Source organism: Lagopus muta, chromosome 6, assembly GCF_023343835.1.
Source record: "Lagopus muta isolate bLagMut1 chromosome 6, bLagMut1 primary, whole genome shotgun sequence".
NCBI lineage: Eukaryota > Metazoa > Chordata > Aves > Galliformes > Phasianidae > Lagopus > Lagopus muta.
In genome coordinates, this window is record NC_064438.1 from 9,274,217 (window position 1) to 9,287,648 (window position 13,432).

At 45.9% G+C, this 13,432-nt stretch overlaps 1 protein-coding gene across 4 annotated transcripts in view; it reads right to left on the reverse strand.

Moving 5' to 3' along the window:
• Positions 1 to 11,694, reverse strand: part of SWAP70 (switching B cell complex subunit SWAP70) — a 31,785-nt gene extending 20,091 nt beyond the window's left edge. For 2 of the 4 annotated variants that reach the window (XM_048948397.1, XM_048948396.1), the window contains exons 1-3: positions 11,503 to 11,693; positions 5,534 to 5,674; positions 1,119 to 1,292 (exon numbers count right to left, since the gene is read on the reverse strand). In XM_048948397.1, the coding sequence (XP_048804354.1) occupies positions 1,119 to 1,292; positions 5,534 to 5,674; positions 11,503 to 11,601 (414 nt within the window). In that variant the 5' untranslated portion in view covers positions 11,602 to 11,693. Of the gene's footprint in view, positions 1 to 1,118; positions 1,293 to 5,533; positions 5,675 to 11,502 lie in introns of all 4 variants that reach the window. The other 2 variants (XM_048948399.1, XM_048948398.1) reach the window with 2 other exon arrangements.
• Between the last annotated feature and the right edge of the window lie 1,738 nt (positions 11,695 to 13,432).

A 13,432-nucleotide genomic window follows, 5' to 3' on the forward strand; every position in this document is an offset into this window, starting at 1 on the left:
CAAGACAAAAAACAAACAAACAAACAAACAAACAAACAAGGGAAGGCAAGAAGGCTGTCCTGCATCTCCAGGGAATCAGCATGTCTGGTAGCAGCCTGTCATCATCAGTACAGCACAAACAGAAACACTGTACAGAGTGAAAGTGCCCTGCAAAAACTAAGCGACAAGGCAAAACCAAGTGGTTCATTTCAATATGGAAAGGGCAGTAAGTAACAGTTAGGCTCAGCAGCTCGGAGCTGTGGCATGTAAATCAGACTCTTTTCATCTTTGACTTTTCAACAATTTGAAAAAAAATATATTTCAGTGCTAAGCTGAAACCCCCCCAGGATTTCTGCAGCAGGTTTTGCAAAAGATGGTTAATGCGTAGAGTTGCACCTGGAGTCCTTCTTCCCTCACCCCTCCCCAGGGGGAAAAGATTTAAATTGTGAAGATTCCAAAACCTTGCTGTAGGGTTACCCATATGAGCACTGCCCGTACTTGCCCACCCACTTGAAGAATAAAGAGACTTCCCTGTTATTTTGCTCACTGCTGTTTATTCCTACAAGCATTTCAAGCAAGAGCATTCAGGTGGTGGCTGGTTTTGATCAGAAATAGACATCATCTGAAAAGTCTGCACTTCTCCATTTCAACAGGAGGGCGACATGAGACTGAAGACTCATCTTGCAAGCAGAGAGCATTTTTTTTTAGCATCACGCTGTGCAAAATTTGAATCAGGCATAAGCAAGTTCAGTATTAAAGATCCCAACACGCACTACCCATGAGTGAGATGAGAACCTCAACAGCCCCAGGTGCATGTGCTGGAGTTTGTCTCCCCAGCACCAGGTCAGGCCTCACGGTCTGCAAAACAGGGCATTTACAGGCAGCAGGCAGCACTCCCACTTAGCCCAGGCTGTGTAAGTGGCAGACAAGAATAGCAATCAATATCTAAAATATCCTGCAGGATTCCCACACATGCAACCTGCAAGACAAAGAAAAGCACTCGAAGCCTTAGAAAAGAGGAAAGTAGTCTCTATGAAAAAAATCATTTTCTCTGAAAACTCCAGGGTAGCAATCATTAACATACCCAGCTGAGACACTAAGCAAAGCAATGCTGAACAGCACAAGTTTTTGTTTCTTACCTCCTCAGGTACAATGATTAAAGGGTACTTGTCCTCTGATAAGAAGTTAAAAATAACCCAGACTTTAAATGCATCTTCATCACTGATCAGCAAAGGACTTTTCGAGAGGTTCTTTTTAGCACACAGAGTCCAACACATTCTGTTGAATTCAACTTTATCAAAGTTCCCTTGAACCTAAAATGAAGAAATGGAACAACAACAACAATCAGTACATAGGAATGACACAGGATAACAGACAGATGAAATTTAACAGACCAAGTCATACCAAAGCACCAAGAGATTCTAGTTTGTAAGCAGCATCAAGGCCTAAAAAGAGCACAAACCCAGCCTGCTCTGACTTCCTGCATGGGGTAAACTGAAGAACTCCTTCCAGCAAAATCCACATCCAACCTCCAATTTCTGGTGGAGTTAATAACACCCTGACTTCACAGGAAGGAGGCCACTGTGATTTTGTCTTTCCTCTAGCACACGAGCTTTAGATCCCAAACCTTCTGCATAAACATTTTTAGTTCCAACTGCCCTTCTGTTGCACTGCTACTAAAACACCATCTAATAAAAGTGGAAACCATGAGAACGAAAACTACATGTGGACACACCAGTACCAATACTGGAAAAGTCTTTATGTTAATAAGCCTTTCTGCTTATTACGTTGCTTAAGTGTAACTCTTGAAGAAAATATTCACAAATGTAACCTTGGGTGGATTAATATTAAAGAAAGCAAAGTCTTTCGTTTTTCTCAGACTCTCAAATCCTCTCTTTACTGATAAAAAAATCTCTTGCTTGCATTATCCTTCATCATACCTAGCATCTGTACATAGCCATCTGTGAATTATTTACATATGTGAAAGCTTTCATTTCCTCTATTTTGTTTTTAAACCTCGTTGATGCTACAGACAAAGTATATTTATCTCCCTGCAGCTTTGCCATGCTGCTTCTCTGCCAACACAAAACCAATAAAGTCACATTCTGCACCTTTACGGAAGTCTCTTGGTATTTTGGAAATCATGGGTAAGAAAAAGGTTTTTGCACCTTGCCTGGGAGCACCACGGGTAACATCCTGTGCCATCTTCTTACAATGGGCCAAACCACACAGCCCTTGCACCCCAGAAGTGCCCTGCTAGTTACCCTGCTCCTGAGGTGATACGATGGAGCAGGAAACCTGCTTTCCTACAGGCAGCAGCACTCCAGCAGAGCAGCAGGCTCCACAAGCAGCCCGTGTTTTGGTGGCAGTGACCACAGAGGGACAGATGGAACAACAACTTGTGCACGGGCCCTGGCTGGGGTAAGAGCTGGTGGTTCCTGCTTGTGACACCTGAAAGAGGCACCAAACCCAAGGTACCCCCAGCACCCACTGCTGCCAGCAGTGTTTGGCAGCAGCCAGCAGGTCTGAGGACTGCTCTGCCTCAGGACGGGGCTGTACTGCACCAGTACTCCCATGTTAGCATCTTTCCTTCAGACCTCAATTCCTTCAGCTCAATTGTGGAAGGGACTTCATCAAGTGCCTGAGCAGCATCCAGAGCACAGACACTACATAGAAATTACTCTGGAAAGATGATCAGATCAGCATACAGACTCCAGCTCTCCAAAATAACTCTAATCTACCTCCACGGGTTGCTTTGTTTTGTTGGTTTTTTTTTTCTCTAAATCATCACAGGCTTGCTTTTAAAGAAAGGATGTAATCATAAAATCAGTGTTCTGGGGATGCTGGGAGTTGTGGGTAGAACTAAGTAAACTAAATACTTTTCTTTAATGAGAGATACTATTTTTCCTGAACAATTTCATGTGGCAACGCTAGCTATTTCTGGTATGTACATTCTTGAAGTACATTTGTGCATGGCTGTGGGGGAAGCAAGGAAAAAAGCCACAACCAAAACCAAATCAGCTCTAGAGTCAGGTCCCTACTACAGTACTCTGGACTTTGGTTTCCTCCACTGGCAGTGCTGCTGTCCAGGTTACTACATAACAATTACTCTGAAGTAATAATTACTCTAAATGAATGCACCGTGGGATGTAAGAGAGATCATTTCTAAGCACTGCTTCAAAAACTGAAAATACTTGAAGTTTCTAAAATTATATTTCAACTTATTCACAGAATTACCTCTAGCTTAATTAACAGAATGCAAACATAGAAACATTCCAAACAGGAGGAACTGATGGCTAAAAAAAACAAGTCATAAGCACACATGCACATTGCTTTTTAAGCACACAAACAGAACAAATGTCTTGAGATCAAGAAGTTTTCTTTCTGATCTCACTCAAAACAATTAATTTGCCAGAAAATACAACCAGAAATTGAGAGAGCGTTCTCTGTATGTTGGGGTATAAAGTACTGGTCCCTCTTTAGCAGCTTTACTTAGTATGAATTCATGACATCTGTACTGTGATCACCTCATCAAGAACAGACTATGCCTTAGAAGAATGAAAAAAAGGAGTTCCTTGTTTGCTTTGTTGGGTTTATTTTAAACAAAGGAGATGTGCCTGAATCAGTGACTTCATCCCACTGCACGCTGCCTTTTGGCACTGATGTGGTCATCTCTGAAAGATGAGATGTCACAATCAGCGCACAAAGGTGGCCTTCTGTCCAAAGACTTGACTGATTTTCAATACTAGATGTCTAAACTCTGAAGAGACGTTTAGTCAGGATAACTAATGTGAATTCAGAGACTATTTAACCCTGTTCCTAAACATTTTCTGTTGGCTGTTAAAAGAAACCAAAGGTATGGGTACAACCCGCTATTATCAGAAGCCAGAGCAGCGTATAAAAGAAAGCAGCACAGGAAACTACACACAGCTGTGCTTTCTTTCCAAGATAGCACATCCCTTCTTTTGCCAGGGGGTAGGAAAGTGCCCCGGGATAGCTGCATGCTGTAACTTCACACCAACAGGTTTAGGTAGCCAGGTCTTTCTTTCATTTACAAATTGAAGTGTTATTTAATAATTGCAATTGCTGCTCTATTCCATAGCTCTTCTCCCTACACACCCTTTAACAATAAAGCATGGTTATATTTGAAAAAGCCTTCTGCCACTCTTTGACTCAATGGCTTGCTACTACAGATGCTACTAACAACAAACCTCTAGTTCAGACTCTACAGCTATAATCCTTCACTCAGAATAAAACAAGGGCTCTTATTTCAATCTGTGTGCAAGCTGCTTGGTCTCTGTTGAACCTCACAGGAGCTCAGACAGCCAACACTAAGTGGAAATGAGATTATAACCTTCCTACGGACAAAGGGAGATTCTCCCACAGCAAGTAGCCAAGACAGCAGGTGGGTGGGTATCTGTGGCCAGCAATTCCCCCACATGGAGCAGGGCTCTGCCACTGGGTAGGAGACAAACAGACTAGAGAGGCAGAGGAGCTTAACCAGATACACAAAGCTTTTCTTGTTTCCAAGCTGACGGACTGCATCTCAGCCATGTATCATATTTTCCACCAGTATTAAGTGTAGATTAAAGCAGCAGCAAAAGTCATCAAAACGTGGTTAAGGAGCTTGCGTAACCTGCAACTGTCACATGGGTGACTTTCCAGCAGGAGGTCACTTTGGGACTTGATGTTTTAAAAGAAAGCAACCATCCGTGTGTCTCTGCAGCCACAAATCAAAGTTTGAAGGTTTCTGGGTCAGCCTCCAAGAGAACTCAGTGGTACTGCAGCAAGTATTGTGCGCTGCCTAGACCAGTCTCCCAACCAAAGCTGCTAGAAAAGAAGTACCATAGCTCTTTGCTTTCAGAAATTTCAACCTGAACTTGACACGCACACAGCCCCCAGAGACCAGCTCTGGCCCAATGCCTGCCTCTACTTAGAATAAGATGGAGGGCAGCATGGGGGAAACCCTGCTGCTTTCCAGAGCTTCCCCCAAAACAACAAACGTGCAACCACAGAACTTTCAAGAACAGTCCAACACCAAGGGAAAGAACTCGCAAGGCAAACCTCAGCAGCACCCCCTGACATTCCTCACCATAAATACTGGGTGGGATCTATTCATTACAATTTTTCATGAATAGACAATAAAGATACTTTTCCTATCCTGTCTGCAGATGAGTCTATGGCAACGTTCTTTTGTAACTATAGTATGGAGTGGGACAACCTATAGCTTTAAGACATTTCCAAATAATTTTACACTGCACTGTTTCATTATATGAACAATATGAACACATTGCTACACAAGCACAGCATATAGAACAATCAGATATAACAGGAAATGGAAACCAAGGAAAGAAAAACGAGCAGAGCATACCCTTCCATTTTAAGGCATTCCAGAGCACTGCCCTAAAACAACCCTGCACAGACACTCACAGCCCAATGCCTTCAGACCAGCAGGTTTCCTGCAAGCAAAGGCCTGCTGTAAGGCTGGCACGCTAAGGAAAGACACTAAAAAAATGATAAAGGGAAAAACAGAACCCAAGAATCCCAAACTTACCTTTTCCAAGATGAATTTGTTTAAATAAGGCATGTAACCCTGATTGGAAACTGGTCCTTCATCATCATCCCTAAAGTGTTCTTCCAAGGCCACCGGGTCATGGGGAACATTTAACACTGTGCACAGGTTATGAGAAAGGACCTGGGGACAGAACAAACATCAGTGACACCGCTGTTGGGCTGCATTTCCTCCAGAGCAGAGCTGTGATTCAGGAGCCTGTGAGCAGAAAATGGCACCTTCATGTCAGTGTCAGTTCTGCCCTGAAGATTTTTCTCAAAAAAATGGAAAACACCAACATTTAACTAAAAGAAATTGACTGCAAGGATTTGACTGCTTCACACAGTTACAGTGGTGATTCAAACAGATCTACTGCTACAGAAGCTGCCCTTTATATGCATACTCTTATGCATTTGAAAGCCAGGAGAGGCATGGAGAAACACCAAAGTAGCATGTATACTATGAAACTGGGCAGCTAGGGAAAGTGACCACCAACAGCTAGTCTTGGAAATTATAAATTATTATTACCCAGTGAAAACAAGTATCGAGGAAAATAATCCAATATGCCACCTCTAGCTCACAAAGAAATGACCATTCCATTCAGGGTATTAACTATGGATTTCTCTCATCTGCTTGCTTTTGAGTTACTTTTCAACATTCACCCCAAGTTTTAGATGGTAAAAGAAAAGGAAGGGTATAGAAAAGGGAAGAGTTTAGACATGCCTCTACAATTTTTATTTTAAAAAGGTATTTGCATGTACTATGTCTAAAGCTTAACGCCCACCAGCCCTCACAGCTGAGAAATGGCCTTCAAGAAGAGGAGACACACTCCATTAGTTTTAAGGAAGTACAGAATTGCTGAAAACTGACTGGTAGCCTATGCATCTTCACTGCTCCTACACAGGCTGAGCTTTGCACGCCTGAATGGTGCCAGCAATAGAAGAGCAGGGCTGGAGTACCAGCTGCTCCTGCGCCACCAGCACTTTTCTCACATAGAGAGCACTTTTCTCATCCCTTTTGCTTTCACTCCACCTCCTGAGCCAGGTCACCCCCCGCACACTGCTGCCCACAGCCCTCACCCTGGGGACAACGCAGGGTTAAGGTTCTGGGATTGTGCACCAGCAGCAGGAGCTGGGTTAAGGATACAGCTGTGTGTGCCCAAGAATGGTTTGTGCTGAAAAACATATAGGAGAACCAAAGGCAGAAACACAGGTGAAACAAAATTAGGCAGAGGCTGCGAAGTAAGACGTGGGAGCTTGAAGGATCCAAAGTCTAGGAAATCAGACACCTGCCACACACCTGCAATGTCTTTTATTTTGTCCCCGGATAAATTAACATACATATATTTTTCATATATGCACTAAGGAGACATACAGAGTCTAAGCACTAACTGCACAAAGTCCTACAAAATCAGCCCAAAATAAAAGTTCAGTTCAGCAGAGAATTCCTCTCCGCATGCTCTGAAAGTTTCCACTTCTTTCAGAAAAGCACACATCTCCATAAGAAACACGTTTTCATACTAGCCAAAGCCACTAGCTGTAACAGCTGCAAAGTTACAGAACAGGAAAACAACAGCATCTGCCCTACCACAACAGAAGCTGTATTTCCCAAAGTAGCAAAACAGTATTTACAAGTTACCACATTTCAGGCTACTATCCATCAGCAGTCTGTTCTCTCCAATCTATCCTTATTTTAACAAACTGTAACCAGTGAGCCCTTGTGATTCACATGTGGGGGGAAAAAGTACGCCATCATGCATGTTTCCCCTTCTATTTAAGGCTTCAGAGGGATTCCTGACTTTCTGTGGGGGGAAGCGGATCTCATTTTTGCACCTAGACTACAGGGGCTGTAAAGGCGGCTAAGAAAAATGTTCTACAAATGCAACTGATTTGAGCATGTTACCAACATAACTTAAATGTTCAATAAAACACTTTCTAATCATACCCCCTCCACGTTACTTCTCCCCTTGGCCTTCTTGCTATCCTCGGGCTGTCAGAAAGCTGCTTTCCACATCCAACAACCAATTACCAGGAAAGAATTCCACTTTCAATCATTTCTAAGGGCTGCCTTATCTGCCATCTCTTCTGTGCCCAGTGCTCTTTTCATAGCTCAGGAAATTCCTCCACGCCTGCCAAAGCCTGCCATTCTTCAACATGGCCCAGCACCAGCTGAATTCTTCCCTCACAGGGCAAGCCTGAAAAATTCTGCTCTGAGGTCTCGTTCTGTCTTGTTTCATTCTTTCAGATCGCATTATCTGGACCATCACAGACTCAGCTTTAATGATACACTCTCTTTTGTAGAAGCTAAGAAAAAATCAAATGGAACAAAGCAAACGAAAAAGCTCCAAACAACTAATAGCCAAGGAGTGGATTAATTAGGGTAGGAAAATCGCCCTGCCATGCAGAAACTCTATCAACCATGAGGTGGTTTCGCACCAGCGAGGGTTATTCCCCAGTGCCGTGTGGTTGCTGGGCAGCTTTCTCCTTTCCCAGCACCTGTTGTGCTCTGGATGCCCATCTAACAACTTAAAGCTGCAGCAGGTGGATCCAGCAGGGGTCCCCAGGCCACAGCCCACTATGGGTCACAAGTGTTCTGGAAAGGGTCCACAAAGACACCGCTCTCCTTTTTTCTTTTTCAGTCAGGAGTTTATAAGAGAGGTGCCCAGGGGTACCAAGGAAATACTGAAGGTGTTCTGCTATACAGATAACCCAGCACCAAAGGTCACCGTAGCTACTGCTACAGACTCTGGACATTGCTTTACCTGGAGGGCTAAACCCCAGCCCAGCTCTATTACACTGCAGTCCTTTCAGAACCTCATACAAGTGGAATAGTCACCACCTGAGTGGCACCATTTCAACCTCGTCCATAGAAGCGACCTGCATTTCTAAGAGAGACGAGAGCTCTGCCACCTCTTGCCCAGTAACACAAATTTGGCCCAGATGACAGTAGGACCATTAAGAGGACAGATTATTTCTACAGTGGCTATTACTGGGTTCCTCCGTATTTTTCCTTTCCTTTCTCTTCCATCTTTTGGGGGGTCTCCTCCCTCCCCCATCTCTCTTTAATGCCTGAAAACGCTGGCAGCACATACCCCGACAGCTCCATTCACTGGCCTCGTGTGAATTCCTTCCAGGACATTCTTGGCTCATCTCTCCCCGACATCCATGTCAGCAGCCACCCCGCCAAAGCAGGCCCACACAGCGCTTTCCCTTTTCTCTCCTAATCAGCATGAAACCAGCACTGAGCAGGCCCTTAGCACAGCCATGAGGTGTTTTTGGGCCAGGCCACGTCACAGCACCTCAGCAGCGCAGCCTCCTTGCCCACCAGACGTGGGCTCACCGATGGCAGCTTGGCCATTACACCAAGCCCGGTTCCCAGCACTGCACAGTCCACCTGCACGGTCCTGGGGCCGGGCTGCCATGAGCGCTGAGCCCCGTGTGCAGCCCTGCAGCACGACTGCGGCCCTGAGTCACCGTGACTAATTTCCTACTGCCCCTCAGAGCTGGACAAAGCCAATTGTCCCACGGGGTCCGGCCCGCTCCTTGCAGACTCTCAGCCTTTCCAGCGCCTCGCTGCATTGTTTGAAGCCTTCCTCTCTGTCTGACCGGCCCTCTCACCCCGATTACACCATCCTTCCTCTTCCACCGGCCTCTGACTTCCCATTTAGCAGGAGGGCAAAGTGAAGGTAAGAGGTACAGTGACCCCATAACAGCCCAGGTATGACTAAAGGCCAGTTTAAGTTTTCTAAGCTTCAATGGCGATTTTGGTTGCCCGCACCTTGCTGGTGTGCCTGAGGCCACATCCTGCACCAGCAATGCAGGACAAAGTCTGTCCCAGTGGCAGCACGTGGAGCAAAACAGCCAAATAACCCCACTGCCAAAACAGAAAGTCTTACAGCAACATAAGGAAGAGCTTTCAAAGACAGAGTAAAAACAAACTAGTACAAAATATTAGTTCCAATATTACACATGTACCACAAGGAGCATTGCTGGCTGCTAAGTGTAACTCCATTTAAAGCCACACTCAAGTTCCAGGTGAAAAACAGACTGAACGTTGACACATTTGAGAAACTTTTAAAATAAGTCAATTTTAAAATGGTAGAATGAAAGAAAGGAGAGACTGGATTTAAATGTAGGAAAGCAAGTACTTGCACGCAGCTCATACCCGAACCTCAACAGCAGCTATTTTATCCACCACAATGATACTTCAGCCTTGCTACGGCAGTGTTTGAAAGCTCTGTAACAAAATGATGATTGTGTCCATATTTAAACATGTAATTTAAGAAAAAAGAAAAACATCTCTATGGTGTAGAAAGATGGTAACATCTGTCGTTATAACAGTAGAGCTTTTGGAGGTTACCTGGGACCTTCTGTACATCCATGCCAGTACCTTACACTGGATCACACAACTTGCAGATCCATGGTTGACAAGCTTTCCTACTGTGAAGGGAAGCTCTGTGTGTGGCAATACAGTATGCTGCTCTCTGAAAACAAATGGATTTTTACCAAATTTTTTCATGATGAAAGATTTGTTAAGTTATTAAACACTATTCATATTGCTGCTGATCTCTGCTAACCTGCTTACTCCAAGTCTCCTCTCTGTTTTATAGGGGTGGTACTCCTTATTTATTGTAAACACGGACAAGAAACACATAACCACAAAATAATTCACTGGTACAACACAGCCCCAAGTCAGTGAGGCAGAGCCCCTGCCCTACCACCCCAGTAGATACAGCCATGCAAACACATTTTCTCCATAGTAGGACCATTGGTTCAGCATTCACACTCATCCTCTGCCACAAAAAGGTTGCAGAAAAACACTCTGCCTCTTGTCAGGTTTCCTGAAAACAAATTCCTGCTGGCCACAGAGAAGCAGCAGCCTCATTTTAGCTCTCCCAGTGCTACTTCCCCAAAAGCCTTTGCACCAGAGGAAACTACAGAACCACCAAGGCCCATTGCTTTTCCATGCCTTTTCACTAGCATGAAACAACCAAATAGCCTAGGAAGATGTTTGACAAGTAATGAGGAGGCAAGGTTAGTTTCCTCTCTCGTTTGTTTTACCTTTTTTTATACACGAGCATTTGCAGGCATGGGACGCTAACAAGACCAATAACTGTGCTTTGGTTTGGAAGCACAACTGTTCTTCTAGCACCCAGCGTATCAGCCAGTGATCCTAGCACAGAAACACCCAACTCAGGTGGAACGTGCCGGGTGAGCCCACCTGGTGACGCCTCATGGGGAGTGCAGCACAGCAATCACAGCCCTGCACACGAGGCAGCACGGGGAGAGCAATGCCGCCCTAGAACGCAAGAAGGAAAAGCCCTTCACACGAGCCAAGCCAGCCTCGCAGCCCTGCCGGCCCTACAAAGAACGGAGAAGAGCAAGGGGCTGCCCACAGCCAGCCATGTGCTGCAGGTGCTGCATCACACTACCCACGGCAGGGCCGATCTCCCCAACATCCAAACACAGCGGGCAATGCAAGGCCAGAGCCACAACAAGGAGCCACAGTTCCGGATGTCAACAGGTGTTGTACTCTTATTCAAAATACTTGTTTATCCAATCGCTGCTATTATCGCCAGCCCCACAAAACGGGGCCAAGATGGGACCGGGCTCGGCAAGCTTCCCGGGAGCTCTCTTTAGAGCACAGACATTACTTCAGAGCTTGGGAGGCGAAGAAAGGCACAGTTGGAGCCTCTCGATTAATTCTCCTGTGCGTGCCCAAATAAGAGAGCGCTGCGGAGCCCCGCTTTCCCGTCGGCAGGCCGCACCCCGCAGCCCAGACGTAGGGCCGGGCGGCGGGGCAGCCCCACAGCGGGCCGGGCGCTGCGGAGGCTCCACGCGGACAGCAGCGCCGCAGAGCCACATGCCCGGCGGCCTCGACGGAGGAAAAGCAGTTAACGGCCCCCGGCCGGCTTCGGAAAGGGCGGCCGCGTGCCCCCGGCCGCCCCGCCCCAGCCCCGCGCCCCGCCTTGCCTTGAGCTGCGACTTGGAGACCTTTCCGCTACGGTCGAGGTCGAGCGCGGTGAAGGCGTGCCAGATGGCCTTCAGCAGCTCGTCCTTGAGGCCCACCATGGCCGGCCGGGCTGCCGACACCCCGCTCCTACAGTCGCTCACACTCGGGTTCTCTCTTCCCGTAGCCCGCCGCCGCCAGGCCCGCCCCGCACCGCCCCGGGGGCGGGAGCCCGGCCCGGCCGCCACAGGCGCCTCCCCGCGCAGGGGAGCCGCCCGCCTCCCGCCGCCTCCGCTGAAGGGCGAGGGGAGGTTGGCGCCCACCTGCCCGCTTTACCCACTAGCTGAGCAGCCAAACACAAAGCAGCGTGTCTAAAGGCGGCTGCAGTCACGAACCCTCAGAGGGAGAGCAACTAAGATAGCTGGAAGTTGATGATTATTAGCTTTAAGCGTCTACCTCATGCTTTATATGCAGACTTTTCAGAGCAGGGTCCTAGCTCCCCCCCCCCGCAGAGTTGAGAGGTGGGCAGCAGCTCGTTGCCATAAGTGCAAGAAAACAGAAGACAAAGCGCCCCACAGAAAGTAATTGTGAAGGAGGAAAAGCACAAGCTTCTCTGCGGTTACTCTGGCTTTAGATGAGGCTGAATCCTTTGCCAGCACTTGCTTCCCACTAAGAACGTGAGAAGCCAGCTCAACTCATTAGGGCAGCAGCCCATGCTCCACACTGGTTCCCATAAGCCTCACTTGATCCATCTTCTGGTGAGCTGATAAATTAGTTTTATACCTATCTTGTAAGCTTCTAATACATTGTTTTGTGTACATATATACACACACAAAATACACATGGTTCAACCACATGTAAGTAAAACAAACTGAGCTAAACCATTTAAGCCAAAGTTCACGCACAGACAAGCTTGCATCTGCTCAACAAGACCTTTTAGACAGAAACACAAAGTACGGGCTAACTGCATCCACATCTCAAGTGTGACTGTGGGTTATTTTAAGCAACAATCCCATAAAATGGACTAGTCTGGGTCTCCCTCCAATCTACATTTAAAGCCTTTGAAGATAACGTTGGCACAATGGAACGCCAATTATCAGCGATCACACTTAACCACAAAGCCCTTGATAGCTCTTCACAAACTAATTTGCTTGCATTATTCATGTGACAAAGTTGTGATGCAACGACATATTTCTGCTTTTCTTGGAGGTTGAGATCTCAGCAGTTCTATTTTACAAGCTGTGCTTATTCTAATCTTATTTGCTAACCCTGGTTAAAGCGTGACTGAAGTGTGTTGGGGAGGTGAGGGAGCAAAAACTGGCTCAGTCTCAGAGTGACTCACTTTCAGGAAAAAGCTTTAGACCTTGTTGAGGCCCAGCCCTAAAAGGTCAATCTCTTCTCTCTTCCTCCTCCCTCCAGAAGCTTAATTACTTGTTACCTAAACATTTAAGTATTTATCTGGGCAGTTCTAACTAGAACAAACATTACACATTTAAACCGTCACTAATTTTGTCTTCTGCCACTGAGTCACATAAAACGTCATCAAGGAAAGAATTCAGACACATCAGTAACTCTCAGATTTTGCTCATTGTTAACTCAGAGAAAGTCGTACTGAACAGTGACTGGAAGAGTGGTTCTCATTCTCAGCAGAGCCACACTGAAGCAAACAGAAACCAAAGACCTTCAAGTATTAACTTTTTAGCCTTCTTTGAAGAAAATTATTTCTAGCACTCATCATTTCACAGCAAGACTTCAATAGAAAATAAATATAAAGCACATGCCAGTGTTAAATGATCAATGTGTTGCAGTTTCTGAATGGAACAGCCCAACCCTAAAAGGTCTCAAACACTGAAGGCAAGGTGAAAGAAGCAGTAAGCATATTTGGCATGACAATGTAATTGGTCAAATCTCTTGATGAATTTATTTCTTCAATTATTTTAAAATCCATTTCAC